The 18,140-nt window shown below is 41.5% G+C and overlaps 1 protein-coding gene across 2 annotated transcripts in view; it reads right to left on the bottom strand.

Moving 5' to 3' along the window:
• HSPA12A (heat shock protein family A (Hsp70) member 12A) overlaps positions 1-17,752 on the bottom strand; it is a 63,349-nt gene extending 45,597 nt beyond the window's left edge. Inside the window, exons 1-2 of one of the 2 annotated variants that reach the window (XM_030030724.2) lie at positions 17,418-17,752; positions 2,068-2,153 (exon numbers count right to left, since the gene is read on the bottom strand). In XM_030030724.2, coding sequence (XP_029886584.1) covers positions 2,068-2,153; positions 17,418-17,445 — 114 coding nt within the window. In that variant the 5' untranslated portion in view covers positions 17,446-17,752. Of the gene's footprint in view, positions 1-2,067; positions 2,154-13,111; positions 13,167-17,417 lie in introns of those variants that run through there. The other variant, XM_030030725.2, reaches the window with a different exon arrangement.
• Positions 17,753-18,140: the final 388 nt, after the last annotated feature.

Here is an 18,140-nt window from a genome sequence, read left to right as displayed (position 1 = left end):
CTGGAGCCTTTTATACATAACCTTCTGAATCAAGAGTTACCTTCATACTCATTTTTTTGAATAGCTATTATCCTGTATCATTAAAATTTATGGCTAAACACTAGGTTATTGGGTTTGGGCTGGTTTTTTCCAGCCTTTTTCCCTTAAATTGATCAACTGAAGAATATGTTTATATCCATCAGTGTGGTACATTTGGGACTTATTTGGTGGTTTTAGGAGCTAACTATGTCATAGCCTTGAACATGAGGTACTACTACCGTTCAAGACTAGTGGAGACAGAACAACCCAAAATACAGCAACAAGCTTTATATCCCGTGACAATTATTTATTTATGAAGAATTTACATAACACTTATTCTGTAAGCACTATATGAATTCTTTCCTCCTGCCTGTGCTAGTATGTGGAAAGCTGTTCAGCTGCTTATAGTGAATTTGAATCCTTCTCCCTGCCTTTTACCTGTAATCCTGCAATCCATGAAAAGCACAGTCAAGGGCAACATGGGAACGTTAACTAGAAGAGGTGAAAGGGTTATGGCCCAAATCATAATGGTGTGATATAAATCACGACATGAATAAACAAGGAATTGTACCACTCCCCATATGCTGTTGCCTAACAGAAATCCTGTATAAAGGAGGAATAAGTAATGAACAGCAAGGAACTACTCTTCACATGCTGATGGTGGTTAAAGGACTAACAGCTTAGCGAGACAGGAAGAGAACAAGCTGGAAACACTGGTGAAAGGGCTATGTGATACAGGCAGGTAGTGAAGGAGGGTAATACACCCGTCTGCACACACATCATCTTGGCAAAATCACCATGGAACAGACCTGTCGACCTATACTACACAGGTCATGCCTGAAATTCCACCACTGCTGCTCAGCCTGTACTGTCAATAACATTTTGAAGTAATTGTTATTAACTTTTACAGGGGAACTGCCAAATGTTCTCACTCTATGAGCAATGTTCCACCATCCTTCTCACATATCTGTGTTATCTCCATGCCTGCTACGTCCAGCACCTTTCTATTGTACCCCTACATTTTCCAAGATCATCCCATAGGCCTGCTACTTAAAATGGAGAAACGAGAGTAATAACGTTTGGTCTCAAATAATGAAAGACTTGTTTGGATTCTCCTACCAAAGCTTTTCAACTAGGACAATATGTTATTTATATGTTTTCCTCAAAGCGTTTAAGGAACAAATCTAACAGAAAGAGGACATAAAGTCATCAGTATGACAGAAGTTAAAGGGGGAAGTTCTAGAGTATATGGAGAAAGAAGGGAATAAAAGCAAAAATTTATGAGAGACAACTCTGAAAATCCTGAAGAGGGATCTTGTACAACTCTGAACTTGATTCAGAAAGCTAAGGAAGAAATCCGACAAGGGTAGCAATCTGTTCTGAACATGATCCCTTGCAATATCAAGAAATACACTGTGCATATACTGTGTTACAGATGATGCTGATGCTCTTAAAAACAGATGGGACTTAGTTTTAATGGGAGTTTATCAACAAAATGAGCATGATGTACAAGAGATTAAAACACACTACCTTTATGGGACGTTTGCTTGCTTCTAAAAGCTTACAGAAGTGGCTATTTTCCTTAAGAAACTAAACTAGTTCTATTTTGAGCTTCTCTCTCTACGTTGGAGGAGATTCTTTCCTCTGGGAATTTGGATTTTACTGTTGAGTATCATACATACCCTTCTTTTTTTCTGAACAGAATGACACTTTTCAGGGGCTACCTAAACAAATCAATGATAAAGACAGGGACAGAATTTGGGAACCCTGAGGATCAAGAAGCCCCTGCATTTGCTATAAAAATATGCAGGAAGAAATCTATCAGCTTAGCAAGTAGACAAAAAAAAACGGAAAACCAGGACCCCAACAAAATTAATGACAGCTCTGTTACCAACCCCAGCGTGACCAAAATTTCACTTAAGAGTATGGATAGCATAAAGGGGATCACTATGTGAAGAAATAACAACTTCCCAAAGAAATTACATCCCATTAAACAGGCGGGAGAAAGTAATGTCAACATACAGTATATGTTAAGAGTGCATTTCTTACCACAATATGTGATGGAGACAATGGAGTTATTCCAGGGTCTCCCAAACTTTTGGCTGGTGATGAGTAAGCAGATGTGGAAACTGCATCTGAAAGGAAACAAAAATTCTTCAGTGTCCGTAAGCAGAATGAGTGGGATAGGACAGTTTCTTTGCATACTGCTACACTATTTTCCTGTTGTAACAAATGTGCTAAAAAGAAAGCAAATTCCACAGTCACCACATAAAATATATTTTTTGCCCTTACAACATGCTAAGACACAACAACTGCAGTTTTGCTTTTAAAATGTTTGTCTGACCTTCATGACTAACTTCCATTCGTCTGCCTATTACATCACCATGTATAATTTTAAAAGTCTTCCTAATTATATTCAGAAGTCATAGTTATACAAGCAGCTTGAACACTATACACTCACATTAACAGTCTAAGATTTAAATGTGTGAATGCAGAAACTAAACGCAAGTTTTGAGATCAGAAAAGACAGACTCATTTTAAGAGAAAAAGAGGAGTTGGTATCAATTTGACAACACAGTAAGAGTAAGTTGCAACTATTCCATCATGAACCTTTATTCTGAAACTTTCCCAATACTGTGTCTGTTTTTATTCTTCAATACTCTGCACTGAAACATCTTGCAGCTGTTAATATGACTGCAGGACAGAATTCAGCTGGGAAAAAGGAAAGTATTATTAACAAATCATCAAAGAAATATTTCTATCCTGCATACAATACTGAAATTTCATTTAAAGGAACATACCAAATGAGTGACAAATACTGTAATGCACTATTTGTATTTTTCCTTCTTGTATTTACCCCATTGATGATAGAAAAGGAAATGGCTTATTAAAATAATTAAGCATTGATGACTCAGATGGAGTTATATATAATATATCTCTTATGAAGACTGCAATAGTTTATCAAAATGGAATGTAGAAAAGGTACCACACACCCTGTCCATGCTTGTACCCCTCTGCCCCCAAATTTAAGCCTTGAGTTTACTGAATTCTCTTCTGTAAAATACGAGCTAATTAGATGTAAAGCAGAATTATTTAATAAGTCTCTAAAGACTTTATGCGTAGCGTGTAATTCCTAGACGTGATTGACAAGTCAGAGCATTAATCTAAGATGACACAGGAGCTACTGTCTAAGAAAAGACCTTAGAACTACTTAGTGAAGAATCCTGTTGTTCCTGGTAATCAAATATGTGTTGTTCCCAGGGAAAATGCAAAAACTCTGCAGTAGGCAACTAAGGGATAATCTGCCCACAGGAAAAAATCTTCCTCCAAATCTTAATATTGCTCTTGTAACAACATTTATTTTTGTTCAAGTTACAATATGCATGTTCAGCCGGATCTTCAGAAGCATTTGCAGAAGCAAAATATTCACATTTCCTATACAAGTTCTTCAGGAATATATTATGTTACTCCTCTTGTGGTGAAGTACAAAAAGCCACAGGCCAAATGTGACAAGCACAGAATCTGCTCAGTTCGTTAAGATATATTTGAATCAGATGCTGTTATCAGCCTCAGATGCTGTTATCAGCCTCCTTTGTGCAATTTCTTCCTCTTTTCAAAACAGATTATTTTTTATACCATCAACATGGCATTTTTCCTAGAATTAAGAACAATATTTCAGCACAGAAAAAAAAGGGAATTAGTAACAAAACATGTTCCTTGCATCCTGCTGTCATTCCTGAGTGAACCTGAACCAATACTTCCTGAGCAGATCAGGACATTGCAATACTGACTCAACATCTCTGGTAACTGGTACATTTCCCCCACTTAGGATGCTGGCTTTGAAGCACAAAAATGTAGACATTATATCACCATCTATGTGTTTTCAGTGTTTCTCTTTGTTACTAATTCTTTTCGTTACCTGTTTCAGCACTCATGTTTCAGTCATCTATTTTCCAGCCTGTCTTCAGTTATCAGCCTGGGTGTACCTTGAGAAGTTATTTATAGCTCTACATGCAACTCAGAAAATCCTCTGTGACAATGTACACATTTTTTTGTCTCTCAGACAGCAGTGATTAAATAACCACTGCAATATTCATATTTATCCAATGAAACTGTGCTAACTTGGGTGGTGGTCTATCAAGAATTTATTCAACCCAATTAACTTGTGATAATCCAGAGATGTAAAATGTATTTAAGGACACTTACAGTATCCACAAGTACAGAAATATTTGCTAACAAATAAAAAATGTTAAGCAGAGATCAGAGGTCTGTCTTAGCTACCTGTAGAAAATACCACTTAAAACAGACTTAGATAGTTTCATCAAAAATCTTTAAAATAAATTGTCCATTTCAGTTTCAGAATCCTTTTGAAAACTTATCCATAAAGGCTGGATTTGTGGAGCGGCTAACTTTTTCTAATTCTCATCAACTGCTCAACTCTGCTGGAAGGTTAAGCTCTTGGTGATTTATCACTGGTTTTTGAGCAGAGGAAAAAAAATCCTTCCAAACCCATGACCATTCTGCACTGTATTCACTGCTGCTCCTGCAAATATCCAGGTAAACAAAATAATTCTACAATGAGTCCTACATGCCACCAGCCTAGAGTTTTGTTGGATCAAGAAAGGAAAATCATGGAAGGCAGTGCTACAACCTCTAAAGCAGCAAACTAAAATTTTAACCAAAATGTACCGTTAGTGATTCTGTAGAGTTGCTATCATGTTGGCACAAGTAGCAGGTGCATTACATTACAACTCATTTCATAAGACTACTAACTAATCATGGGAAATAATTGAGGCAGCCATAATTGTAATATTGTAACTCAGCTGTTAAAAGAGGCCCTGACACTATCAGAGAGTTTGCAGAGCTAATAAGTGAGTAAGTGCAGTTCAGAATACTGGGAAGTTAAAAAGTCATTTAACAGAGCGGTTGGCATTTACAGAAAATGGCTTACAAGGCAGTCACCCTGAATTTAATGCCAAAGGTTCTTTTAACAAGTAGTGAAACAGTTGTTAAAAGCAAATGAAATCAAGAAATATGTAACATTATAATATCTGCCCTGTCTAAACTGAAAGGTGTTAAAATATACTTGTCCATGTGGGAGCTTTAATATTTTGTTGAGTTAGTGTTTGCTTAGGGAAAAAATGTGCATGTCTCACAATCTTCACAACTGTGTTCTGAAGAGCAGTAAATGCACAGATATTCCAGGATGTTTAAAAAACTCTTATTTCTAAAGGACTATGATTGGTTGATCTGAAAGGAAAAAAAAGCATCTTTTCCAAGCCAGGGAATGGGAAAAGTGTTGCAAGGAACCTGATTTGCAATTATGCAACAAAAAAGGGATGCCTAGCCTTTATGACTAAATTCCTCTTCTTAACAATTTAAGAAGATGTCCTGGATAGTATCATGGTATTTGGAACATTTCTTAAAAGCAGGATGACTTATTAAGGCTTCTTTAACAAAAAACCACAACCAAACAGTGTCCCACATAGCTTAAGTTCCAGCTTTATCTCTCATGTTTACTAAGGGCCTCTATCTGTGTCAAACTACATGCTGTGGAAAAAAGCATACAGCTAATCAGCATGCATTAAATAAACATTTAATTCTTGACAATTTGCACAGCAAAATAAATGGAGGAATCTGATTTAGAATCCAAATTAAAGTAAGTCTTCAAACACTTACACCAATATTTAAAATAATCTTTTTTCTAAATACGAAGAAAACTTCTTAAATAGAAACTCTTTAATTTACTTATGAAACAATAATATGAACATTAACCTGAAATAAGACTGTCTATATCAGGGGTTTGGATAATTTAACTAAATGTGTATAGAAAGAATTTGACCACATCATTACAATTTCTGACTTTAGTCCTAACCTAAGCAATTGCCAAAAAACACCTTGTATATTTTCAAGGTGACCAGAAGAGGAAGAGAAAATAGAGAAGACCCTCATTTTCAGCATTTTTTTTTTAACATTCAGAGGGTTCTATCTGATTTGCAAATCCCCAATTACAGAACTGGTGAAATTATGAGATCAGCAGATACTGTATTAATAATGAATCATGTCCATTATCATATTAGCTGCAATTACTGGTTTAACAGATTTAATTTAAATTATTCCTTCTTTTCAACTAAACACATGCAAGAGTTTATTTTCTGTGGTTTCCTGTAATAGCTAATCAGTTTAGCTTTTTCTGTATTTCAGTAAATGATCAGCCACGTTCTAGATTTCAACAAAATGCAACGAAGCTGATGACAAAACGCAACGAAGGATTAACCTTTAAGTGTCACAGAATACAGAGTAAAAGCAAAGTCCAGCACATTTGTAAAATCTTAGCTGATGCAGTGTGAACATTTCACTGATAGCATGTTCAGATGAATCTGATTTTCTAATATACCTAGAGAACAGGACCAAGCTCGTTATTTAATTAGATCAGTTAATGGCAGCTGATATCCTCTGGAAGACTATCAGTCTGTTCTGAATATTTGGGAGCCCCCGCCACAGATTCCTAGACTGGATAAATGAGTTTTAGTGAACCACTGAAAGTATCAGACATGGACCACTACAGTCTTAGATAATCAGTTTTAAGACAGCAAGCTTAAACCTGCTTTAGGAAAGACGACTACTAAACCTTGCAGTCACAAGTCACTAAGGTGGTACTAAACCAAAAATTTTTCAGCAGCTACACAGAAATCTTTTCTATTAATTTCAGCTTTTATGAAATATTTAACTTTATATAATTCAGCTACACCAGGCATCAGCAAAATTTTCTGCTTCACGTATTAGGGAAATTGTTCATTTCAACAGCAAAGCAGCATGCCATAGCAGTGGATTCTCTGCTAACAGAAGGTTCCCTGCAACCCAAGTAACATAGACAACAGATAAGCTAAAGTTTTTGCAAGCGTGCATTGTCTCTAAGTAAGAATTTAACAAGACAAGTAAAAGCAGGAATTCAGGAAGCAGTATATGCTGCTCAACAGCATAAAGCACAGAAATGCAGTCAGGTCATGGAAGGGGGGAAATTTCTGACTATGTCTCATGTCACCAGTTCATCATATGGAAAAGAAACAATTTAAAAAAACAAAAAAAGTAAAAGAAAAAAAAGAAATAAGGTATCAAGCCCCAAGTCTGCCATCAGAAACCCCAACATGGACCTTTTCAGACACATTCTGCAGTACTTTACAGTCATGCCTACAAAAGAGGTTTGGCCAGGAAAGAAGTGTACTTTCCAAACCTTCGCAGACCTCACTTCCAAGTGATGGTGAAAGAGACTCATCATGGTCTGGATCTCCTACATGGTCTGTTCTGCAAACCAGAAAATAGGCAGCATCACTAGGATATCATCTCTCTGCAGGAACATGCCTGAACACTATGTATATGGATGTTATATCCCAATCAATGTACCTTAAGTTCATTTCTATTTCTATCCTGCCAGAGTTGCCACAAACCCAACATTTGCTAATTAAACTCTTCTCACGATTTTCTTAATCAACAATAGGATCAATACTATTCCCTATTTCAGATCATACTTCTAGCATTTTAAGAAGTGCTCTCACAATAATAAGTCATTTTTTTCAATCCATAATATACAATTCAATGAATTCCATTCATTGTGCAGATCTGAACCTCTGGCTGAGCCTGGGGACCCACTGGGAAGGCCTAGATACCACACCCTTTTCCAGGTTCTCCCAAATTCCCAAATGAGAACGCCTGCAGTACACCACCCTGCCTCAAAAGGAAAGCTGCAATAACTCTTCTTGATTTGTATAATACATAGCCACTGTTCCATATGCCAAATCCATTCAGCCTCTCAGTCATTTGTAGGCTGAGGAACCCGATGCACAGGGTAAGTCAGGATGCATTAGTCCTACTAAAAATGCCACTATTGCAGCCGATCTTTATGGCTCTAATAAATTCAAGTTAACTGAATTTACTGTGTACATGCTGATCATTTTCACAGATCAAACACTTGCACATATCTGATGGCCATTTTTCTGGAATTTCCAGCCATCCAGCAGCTAGTAAAAGTGACTGCTATATGTAGCTATGATCTCAGTCAGGTTGCTGGTCATACCAAAATCTCAGCCAAATTCTTCATTTTTCATTCAGGCAATATCTCTGGATTTAAAAAAAAAAAAAAGATAAAAAAATAATTAAAAAGAGGACGTACCGAGTCAAATATGGGTATAATGTATCCATTAGGCAATAAAAGAATGGTATTAAACCATTGTTTTTCATTTAAAACATTGTATATCATTTTGCGCATCAGTAATTCTGCCACAAGCAAGCTTGCTAATGATGTTTGCACAACAGGAAAAGAAGGGTTTACCATATTGCTATTAGCTGGCAACTGCTGCATTGATGAAGAAAACCTTATTCAGCTTTTCCTATTGCTGAGATTTTGCTTTGCATTAAGCACAAAATGTCACAGCTTCCAAATGTAACATGACAACCTAGAGCATTTTACTGTAAATACAAAGGTGGCCTTTGAAAATAATTATAGAACAACAAAAAAAGAGATAGAGTGAAGCAAATACAGAAAACCACTTAAAATATTCTTATGCATAATAAAAAGATCCCCTATTTCATATCAGAAGTAAGAACCTTCTGTTTCTACTGAACCTTCTGTTTCTACTGAAACCAGCGACACCACTGCTATTGCCATCAATGGAATCAGAGTTCTTTGTTTTAAAATGCCAGTAGGCATCCTGCTGGGTTGTTGAAAACTGCAATACGCTTCCCTTCTATGAATACGGCCATAGCTAATCTCTGGTATAAATCCAAGTTTCCTGATACCCTTTCACAATAATTGGTCATCCAAAGAGCTGGTATTCATCGCATCGATACCAATTAAGAGTACAGTGATTTCCTAAGTAAAACAAATCTCCCAATTCTTTGGATAAAATTCTAAAAATAAGACATGTTCCTCATTACAACTTTGACCTTTTTCATTTATGCTTTTACATTGTCTCCCATCACAATTACAGTGTGACTGTAGGAATTACTTTTCCACTATGCTATCAAGCTTTCTAAGATAATTTAAGTTTTTAATATTATTGTTAAAGAGTATTGAAAAACAATCCCAGGTTCATCCCATCACTCACTTTGTGAATAATACTAATTTTCCTGCACCTCACCAGCAAAGGAAAACCAAAAGACACTACGTATTTTCTGTGAACTTAATTTAAGATGAAAGAAACACACAAGAACACGCAATAACCTTCTGAAAATGCCACATGGGTTACGTTCACTTCTCTTTTTGACAGGATGTAGGCTAAACTATTTTACCTAGATTTGATCTGACCTTGCTAATGCTTGGTAAGCTGGACTAAAACAGAACTATCACACACCCCTGCACACTTCACAACTGGGTCTGTACAGCCTCAGCCAGGTCCTTACCAATAGCTAAGTCCGCCCTTAAAGCTGCTTTAAACTCAAACCCGTTCACCACCTGCACTCTAAGGTCTTAAAGCCAGCTCTACCTTGGATGACCTGAGAGCTTTCCCGCTTTTGCAGTCAGTCAGCTCCCTCTCAGTCGGCTCCCTCTTCCCTCTCAGTCGTGACACGGTTCCAACTTGCACAGAACCTGCTCACATCCCAGAGCCTGGGGTTTGGGGAACTCACCAGCAGCACCTTGCAGGGATTGCTCTCTTCCTAGGTTCCAGCTTTTCCACACCCATGTACTACTGCCAGGAGAGACAAACTGATCCTGGTTTACATGTTGGAGAGGGCAGGTTGCATGTTGTGATAAAGGTGGGTTAACAAAAGATTTCGCAGCTCAAAGTGGTAGAAAACAACTCTCCAGGATCTTTCTAAATATTCCACAGATATAGTTCTGTGTTAGACACCTTTAATACGCACTAACTAACCTTGTCTTCCTTCAACAAGCTCTTCTATGAACTTGCTTCCTTCAGGCTTCCTTGCACTGTTTGCCTCTGTGCAAGCACTGTTTTCCTGCATGTCTCATCTCCTCCCTCCTTGCTTCCAAAGAGAAAGACATAGGAAACAGAAAACAAAACACAGATGTACAGAACCTAGTGAAAATATACCTTCCTAGAAAAGGTTTCCTGCTCCTTCTCCTTCATCATGTCTGTCATCATCTACCTCATCTACCTGGTTCACTGCAAGGTTGTCAGCAACAGCACTAATAAGATTATGCTCTAATTCCCAGGACCACACTCATAAAACAGAACATTTGTGATGCTAATCACTTTCTTTGGGAAAAACACCATTTACCAGCTGAGGGTGGGCTAGTTGGTTGTTTTTTCTTTTTAAAAAGAAAGATCAAAATATTACAGAGTTATAAAATCCCTGTTTTACTGCAAGTTCCTATTTAAGAACATCTCAAGATGCAATTGTATCCTGAAAACAATGCAATCGTACATTCACCTTTCTAGATCAAGATATCCAAAGACTGAACAAGAATTACTGTTCAGCTTTTCTGGGCTGTGTGTCCAGCACACACGGAATAGGAACACTTTGGGGGGTATTTGTTAACTTAGAAAGCAAAAAGGTTATATAGTTATCAAGCATTCCTAGATTCATGAAGTATCTTGCAATGCATCAAAGCTGGATGAATGCACTGACTCCATTTTCTTAAAGCATGAATTGAAAAAAATGCTTGAAAATATTTGTCTTCTTCATTTTGACAATCTTCAGGAATGCCAAACATGATTCACACATTTGTAGACTCTTGACAAGGGAAAACAAACCTCTCTCCCTCCCCCCGCCAAAAAAAAACCAAAGAAAGAGGGAGACAGGGTAAAAGGAATAGCCAAACTAGAATAACCATTACTTCTCACAGTAGTCAGCATAAGTGATGCTATATATAAATCTCTTGATGTTCTTCAAGGCTATTAAACCCGATTTTGTTCAAAGATGGGAAAATAAGAGAATATTAGTTGTTGCAAAACTGCAAAAATTAGTATCACATTTGACAAGTCATTAGCAAAGTCATCTATGAATCCGTAGTCTATGGCTATTGATTTAGCTTCTGAGTGACACTTTATAGCTAAATCAAAAGTAAGTATGTATTTCTTTATTCTTTTTATTTTACAATCTTGAAAACAGATCAGCTATCAGTCTTAAAGGAAAATATCTTATGAGAAGTGAAGCCATGGACAGAAGAAAGTACATGTTTAGGATTGTAGAGCAGATCACAAAATCATGCAGTCACTGACCAAAATCCACTTCCAGAGGTTTTTATACTAGCACCCATCAGGCTTACATCCAAGTGCCATGACTGTGCATACACATCACACAGAGACCAACACTGACCAGCCAGATAACCAACTAGAAAGTTACAGTGACAAGCTGATGATACAGCCTGCAAAGGAGTTCCTATGGCTAAAATGATAACAGGAGCACAGCTGAGTAAGCAAGAGAGCTACTACAAAAGGTTGATTTTTGAATGCAGCAGTTCCATAATGACAATACTGAAAGCTTTTGTAAACGGCATGCCCTGCCGTTCTGATTACAGCGTGTGCTCTACTAAGGTATCCATGGAAACTTGAGAAAGAGATGTTAAATTTGTTGGATCTGTTTGGCACCAGGGAATGGGGCTAGATGCCAGTCAACCTAGTATAACCACAGGTATTTTGATCTTTAAGCGTGGAGAAAGCATCAAGAGTCCTCAAATGATGATGAAATCCACAAGACCAAATTGTCACAGGAATGCATTTCCCAAACAACGACAAGGAGGTGGCAAGGACGTACTAAAGAAACTGTGATTTTAATGTTGTTATTATCTCTTAACAGAGAAAAATAGCTCAGTTGCTGTAGCAAGGAGAGAGACACCCAAATACTCACTAACTCTTCAGACCTCACAGGGAACAAGAAAAAAAAAAAAAGTGAATACAAATGCACAGAGCCCCGCAAGGAAAGGCTGTGTGGGACAGGTGGACGTGGAGTGCTTGGGACTGTAAAACCCTTCGAGAAAAACTGCTTCAACCCTAGAGAGTGGTCCTGAACAGCACTAAGAACATAAGATGTATCCAGAAATGGACAAAGTGAAGCAGTGTTCCCAGATTATTCCCTATGGGAGAAGGAAGTAGCATAAGGAGAATAATTTATCTCTGCCTCCTTCCCCAAGGAAGCTAGTGCAAGGTGGGTAGGCTACTGCGGTAGAGTTTTTCTTCAGAGAGAGTAAGTGAATAAACTCCCTTAGATGACATGAAATTGCTATTATGAAACTCGATTCACATACATACTTCTTTCCGGACCCCAACTGATAACAATTACTAGAAATCTCTCTCAATACTCCTCAGAAACTGCATCTGCAGAGCACAGTCTGAGAGTGTTGACTCAGGCACTGAGGAACTACTTACAGAAGCAGCAGCTATAAGAAAAACCCTCTCCAGGTCTCCTGTTGTTGTAAATTAAGACACCTTTAGAACTGATCCATGTGCCCAGAGCCCTGCAAATCAATCACAATAGAGCTACTGATTTGGGCCAGCAAGCAGCAAATGACTCTCACACACAACCAGATCACAGCAGCGCGCTGATGACAGGGCACACCAATGCAGTTCATAAAGCCGCTCTCTGATGTCCTTGACACACCCTGATGCAGTCCTAAGTAAGGACATTTAGTCAAGTCCTTAGTAAAGAACAAAGGCTTTCTAGCCTGAATGCTGGCGTCCATATTCTGAGAACTTTACCTATTTGCTTACTTTATTAGAACTGACTGCATTTTCCTTTTTATTTACATGAAAACCTTTCTCAAATCCCTCTGAGACAGACTTTGAAGGAATGTCCTGTTTTAATACCAATCACTTACACAGTTAACCACTGCCATCCTAATTTTAAAGCATTGCAAAGTCACTGCTTTAATCGTAGTTATGGCAAAATTAAAAATTGCATTTGTTTATTTTAAACACATATCACAATGTTTCTTAACAGCACAGCACATGGGCCACAGTTGACATATTTTGAGTAATGAGAGCTATGGAATGTTCTTTTTAAGATCAAAAATGTGCCTGGTCACTGAGAAGAGGCAGTTTCAATTTAATGACCCAGGAGCCAGGACATTTGTCACAGTAAAGAAGATGAAGTCTGTAGGTATGTCACAGGCATCTCAGATCACTGAAGTTCATACCTGGCAACAGCATTCCCTCAGCGCAACATCAACTTCTGTGACCTTACATCACCAAACAGCTGCACACTCTTCAGTAAAACATCTGTGAAGCGAGCATACCGTTTACACGTGAAGTCACAACCGATGGACTTCAGAGCTCGTTACTGAAAAAGATTCCAAGTCCTCCTGGTACCTCTCTCTTTAACCATTGCAGAAATACAGCTGAACAAGCCTGCATGATAGTGATGCGGTCTGGAGTTTCACCCATTTCTGTTTTCAACTAGCAAGGCTGTTTAATAGAAAAGTGACAAGTGCCGTACAGAAGCTGAATAAGTAAGCAACTGAAGTCAATTATGGATAGACAAAACACTATATAAAGATTTCACTAAGCTGCATATGGAAAACATCAACATCTGCTTTACTTAAAAAAATAAAAAAGGAATAGATCCAAACTCCCCCAAAAGGTCATGTTGCTTCATGCATAATTAAGGTCATGACTGTTCTTGTTCTCCTACTCAGAAGTAACATTGTTTGAGTGCATTGTTTTTTATTCTTTCACATTTTCCCTCATTGTTTACTGAGAGCCAGTGCAGCTTTTTTGAATACCCAAGAAAGCCAATTTGCTCCTTCACGATACCTACAGACTAAAACAGCCACAGAGAGAAATTTCTAAACCCACAAATGATGTGCTCTTTGAAGTCAAACACTTGTGAAATCCCATCTGACACATCGTCAAAAGGCGGAACCAATTCAGGTACAGAAAATGGAGGTGATGGGATCCTTTGGATGTTATTGTTTTAAAATAAGAAATATATTTCTAAGATTTATTTTTTTTTTTAAGAAAAGGATGGTTGCTTGGTGCAATTATAGATAGAATAAGCGAAATCATAACTGAGGACAGCAAAAAGGGAACTAATCACCCAGAACAGCTTAGAAGAATAAGGAACTGGAAATTTTAAAATACTTGACCAGACCTGTAGCTTTAAAAGAAAAAAAGAAAAAAAATTCAGAATCAATTGCAGCAGCAGATATGACGTCCAGATGGGGGCCTCAAAAATTGCAACAGCTTTCCCATGAAAGTGGGCGAAGTTGGCCATGGCAGGTCACATCAACTCAATGAAAAAAAAAAGCATTTTGCAGAAAAGAGCAGAAGATGAGACACCAGTCAACCCGCATATAACCCTGTCCTGGTTTCAGCTGGAGTAGAGTTAATTTTCTTCTTAGTAGCTGGTATAGTGTTATGTTTTGGATTTAGTATGACAATAATGTTGATAACACCCTGATGTTTTCAGTTGTTGCTAAGTAGTGTTTATACTAAGTCAAGGATTTTTCAGCTTCTCACATCCAGCCAGCAAGAAAGCTGGAGGGCCAGAAGAAGTTGGGAGGGGACACAGCCAGGGCAGCTGACCCAAACTGGCCAAAGGGATATTCCATACCATACAACGTCATGCCCAGTATATAAACCGGGGGGAGTCGGCCGGGGGTGGCGGATCACTGCTCAGGAACTAACTGGGCATCAGTTGGTGAGTGGTGAGCAACTGCATTGTGCATCACTTGTTTTGTATATTCCAATCCTTTTATTATTATTATTGTCATTTTATTATTATTATCATTATTCTTATCTTCTTCCTTTCTGTCCTAGTAAACTGTCTTTATCTCAACCTAAGAGTTTTACTTTTTTTGATTCTCTCCCCCATCCCACTGGGTGGGGGGAGTGAGTGAGTGAGCAGCTGCGTGGTGCTTAGTTGCCAGCTGGGGTTAAACCACGACAAACCCCAACCAACAGTGACACAGTCAGAAAGTGAAACATATCCTAAATCTTGACATTTACATGCAGGGATCGGGTCTTTTGTAGCTGAGGCAGCATTCTGGTCTTCCTGCACAGAACTAGCCTCCCGAAGGCTGCTCTAACTTGAGCTGACATCTGAGGCCGCAGCAGCCTTTTTCAGCTCCTGGTGACAGTGGTGTTTGAGAGACAGCCTGGTCACTCCCTCTAGACTAGGATAAAGCCCCCTTACGCCATTCACGCATCAGCTAAACCTCTGGACAGAACAGACTTCTTGGGCCCTCACTACAGCTGACTGCAGCTCTGAGGAAACTTTGCAGGTACAGGGCAGGGCAGCTCTGTTGAACACCAACTGCTGCCCCAGTGGGAATGAACTAAATATTCAGACCGAAAGCTTATAGGGTGACAGTACCACAAAGGAAAACTTGTCGGCTGAATCGGCGTCACCCAATTATGAGCCAATGGCTTTAAAAAAGCCAAAAGTCAGTGTAATTAGAAGCTTTACATGCAACAGCTCCTGAGTATGAACAATTTCATCCAGGCTCATAATAACCGAGCTGCAGATACCGCAATGCTGTGCTAACTGAAGCTATAAAAATGATTGGCAGGCACTGCATAGAACACTTGGCTATTTTACATATAGACATTTCTTTTACGCATTGTACCATGCTGCAATAAGTGACTGCAGCTTCAATACTGTCAATACAACAACACTCACTAAATCACATTTTATCCCTGAAGCCTTTTTTTCCTCAGACAGCTTCAGCATTCCAGTGTGTGGAAAGAACATAAAGATTTCTGGCATAACAAATCATTGCTTTACTACATGGTCTTCTGTCTTCTAACAAAATCCCTCCTGCACAGATTCTCCCTATGTCACAAGTTACTTCATTTCAGTATTGCATCGAACTAACTTGCAGCTTTGCAGAAAACAAAACACATGATACCCTGTCATCTAAAAGACAAGTGAACCTGTCAGTCTGTTCTTCCCTTTGTCAGCTGCATGCTAGAAAATTGTTACAGGTTACTTCAAACAGACATTAGAGACTTTATTTAGGAAGCACTGAGAGAACATTTAGATGGGGGGAGGGGGCAGGGAGGGAATCCAGTAGAGCAGGTCATCTTGAAGATTTAGTTTCCAAGTATTGTTTTCTGGTTGTTTTTTTTTTTTTTAATGGATACTTTATGACTGTTTTATTCCACTTGCACTGCAATTAAGCTATTTTATTCAAAATATTCCCCAAATCCCATTATGATCTGTACAAACTCAACCTTTTAAGTTTCCCCATACACTACTGCCGGCACCTTAGGCTCAACATTACAGTTTCCTTAAATCTTTGCAGCATACAGTGAGGAAGAAGGGACAGAGAGATCGAACGAAATCAGGCTGAGCCTGCATTTCCCTTAGGGTTATTCACCCATATCATTTGTATCCTAGGAACCCTCTTCCCTCCCCCAGTTCCCTTCCCACACAAGGAGAGACCACCCCTGTCCTGAAACGGCTGTGTTATTTTTCTCAGGCACAGTGTAATCGCAAACGGACCAAACCCACCGAATCCTTGTTTCAGGCAAAACAAGATTCAGATCGTCTCAGCTCCTATGTCAAGTTTGCAAAGTCAGAGACCCGCGGACCCATTAACGTGGTACAACGGAACCACCACTCGGGTTTTATTGCATCCCTACGCCTCGTTGGGAGCTCCCTGGTCCCCGAGGCTGCGCCAGGATGCTCAGGCTCTCATCCCAGACCGCGCTGCCTCTCCCACCGAGCTGCCAGGTCTTTCTTTTTCAGTGCATCGGGCTTCTTGCTAAAAAGGGTGCCTTCCTCTATTTCAGCAGCAGCCCCTGATTTCCAGCCCAAGCCCTCCCCCTTCTCCCCCGGGCCGTTGTCGGGAAAGGGAGACCCCGACCCGCGGGGAGGCCGGAGCCACAAAGGCCCCCCCGCTCCCCCCAGGAGGGATGCTGCGCCGCCCCGCCGGGCCGCGCCCGCCGCAGAGCACCGGCTCCCGGGCAGGGCGCCCGCCCCGGCGATGCCTCCGCATTGTTTTTTCACCTGGATCCCCTCCCGCTCTGCTGCATCGGCTCCCCCCGGGGACGGCACGTCATGAGCCGCGGCAGCTCCGCAGCGGGCGGGGGGCTCCGCGGGGCTGAGCTCCGCAGCGAGCCGCCCCCCCCCGCCACCGCTGCCGTCCCTGCCCGCGGGGACACCCCCCACGCCGCCGCCCGCACCCCGCCGGGGAAGCGGGGGGGGGGGGGGCTGGCGGCCCTGCCCCACGCCGCGCCGCGGCCGCCCTGCCTGCAGCGGCCGCAGCCGGGGCGGCGGGGCCACCGGGACATTGTCTGCCGCCTTCCCCTCCTCCGGACGGGGCTCCGGCTCCAGATCATTTCCCCCGATAAGCCGGGGCCGCCCCGCCGCGCCGGGCCGGGCCGGAGGAGCGGCCGAGCTGTCGCCTCGCCCGCCGCCGGCAGCGCTCCCGCATTGCGGCGGGGGCCCGGCGGGAGCGGGGCCGCGCTCGGCCGGGGAGCCCCGCCGCTGCCCCTTACCTGCAGCACCGCTCTCCGTCTCCGACATGGCCCGGCCCGCCCGCCGCCGCCCCGCGGCTCTCTGCCCGCCGCGCCGCGCTCACTGCACACGCCGAGGCATGGGCCGGCGGCGGAGCTGCGCTGCCCACCCCGGGGGAGGCTCCGCTCCTTCCTCTCGTCCCCACCCCGCTGCGCCTTCCTGCAGACGGTGCAGAGAGCCAAAGGGAAGCCTCCGCGCTTGACCCGGCGCTGACAGGCTTCCCGCGCAGGCTGCGGGGCTGCGCAGCCCCTCCCCGCCCGCTCCCCGCAGCCGCACAAGGGACGCAGGGCTGCGGCTGCACGCTCGGAGGCGGTGGGGCTCTCCGCGGGGCGGGGGGCGAGCTCCGAGGGGCAGCCCAGCCCAGCCCCAGCTGCGGATTTCGCGGCGACTGAAGCAGAAAAACCCTGACGGTGATCGCTATGAAAAAAAAGCAGCCCCTCGGCGGCCCAAAGTGACACCCTGCCTCATCTGCGTGCGCTAGGAAAAGGGTTCTGGGGTCCTGCTGGAGACCGAGCGATGATGTTGTTTGCCAAGGTTATGTCGGCTGTTGGCCTTCAGGTTGTCAGGGGCGTGTGGATACAGCTATCCTGAACGGTCAGAAGTCATTAACGGGTCCCCTGAAATCGTGAATTACGGGGTAACTTTTACAGCACGGCATTCTTTTTATCTGCCTTTGCAGTGAAATCTCCCGTGTGGTTCTGCAG

Source organism: Aquila chrysaetos, chromosome 11 (assembly GCF_900496995.4).
Source record: "Aquila chrysaetos chrysaetos chromosome 11, bAquChr1.4, whole genome shotgun sequence".
Classification (NCBI taxonomy): domain Eukaryota; kingdom Metazoa; phylum Chordata; class Aves; order Accipitriformes; family Accipitridae; genus Aquila; species Aquila chrysaetos.
Note: the sequence above shows the minus strand (reverse complement) of the source record. Positions and strands in the feature narration are given on the sequence as shown.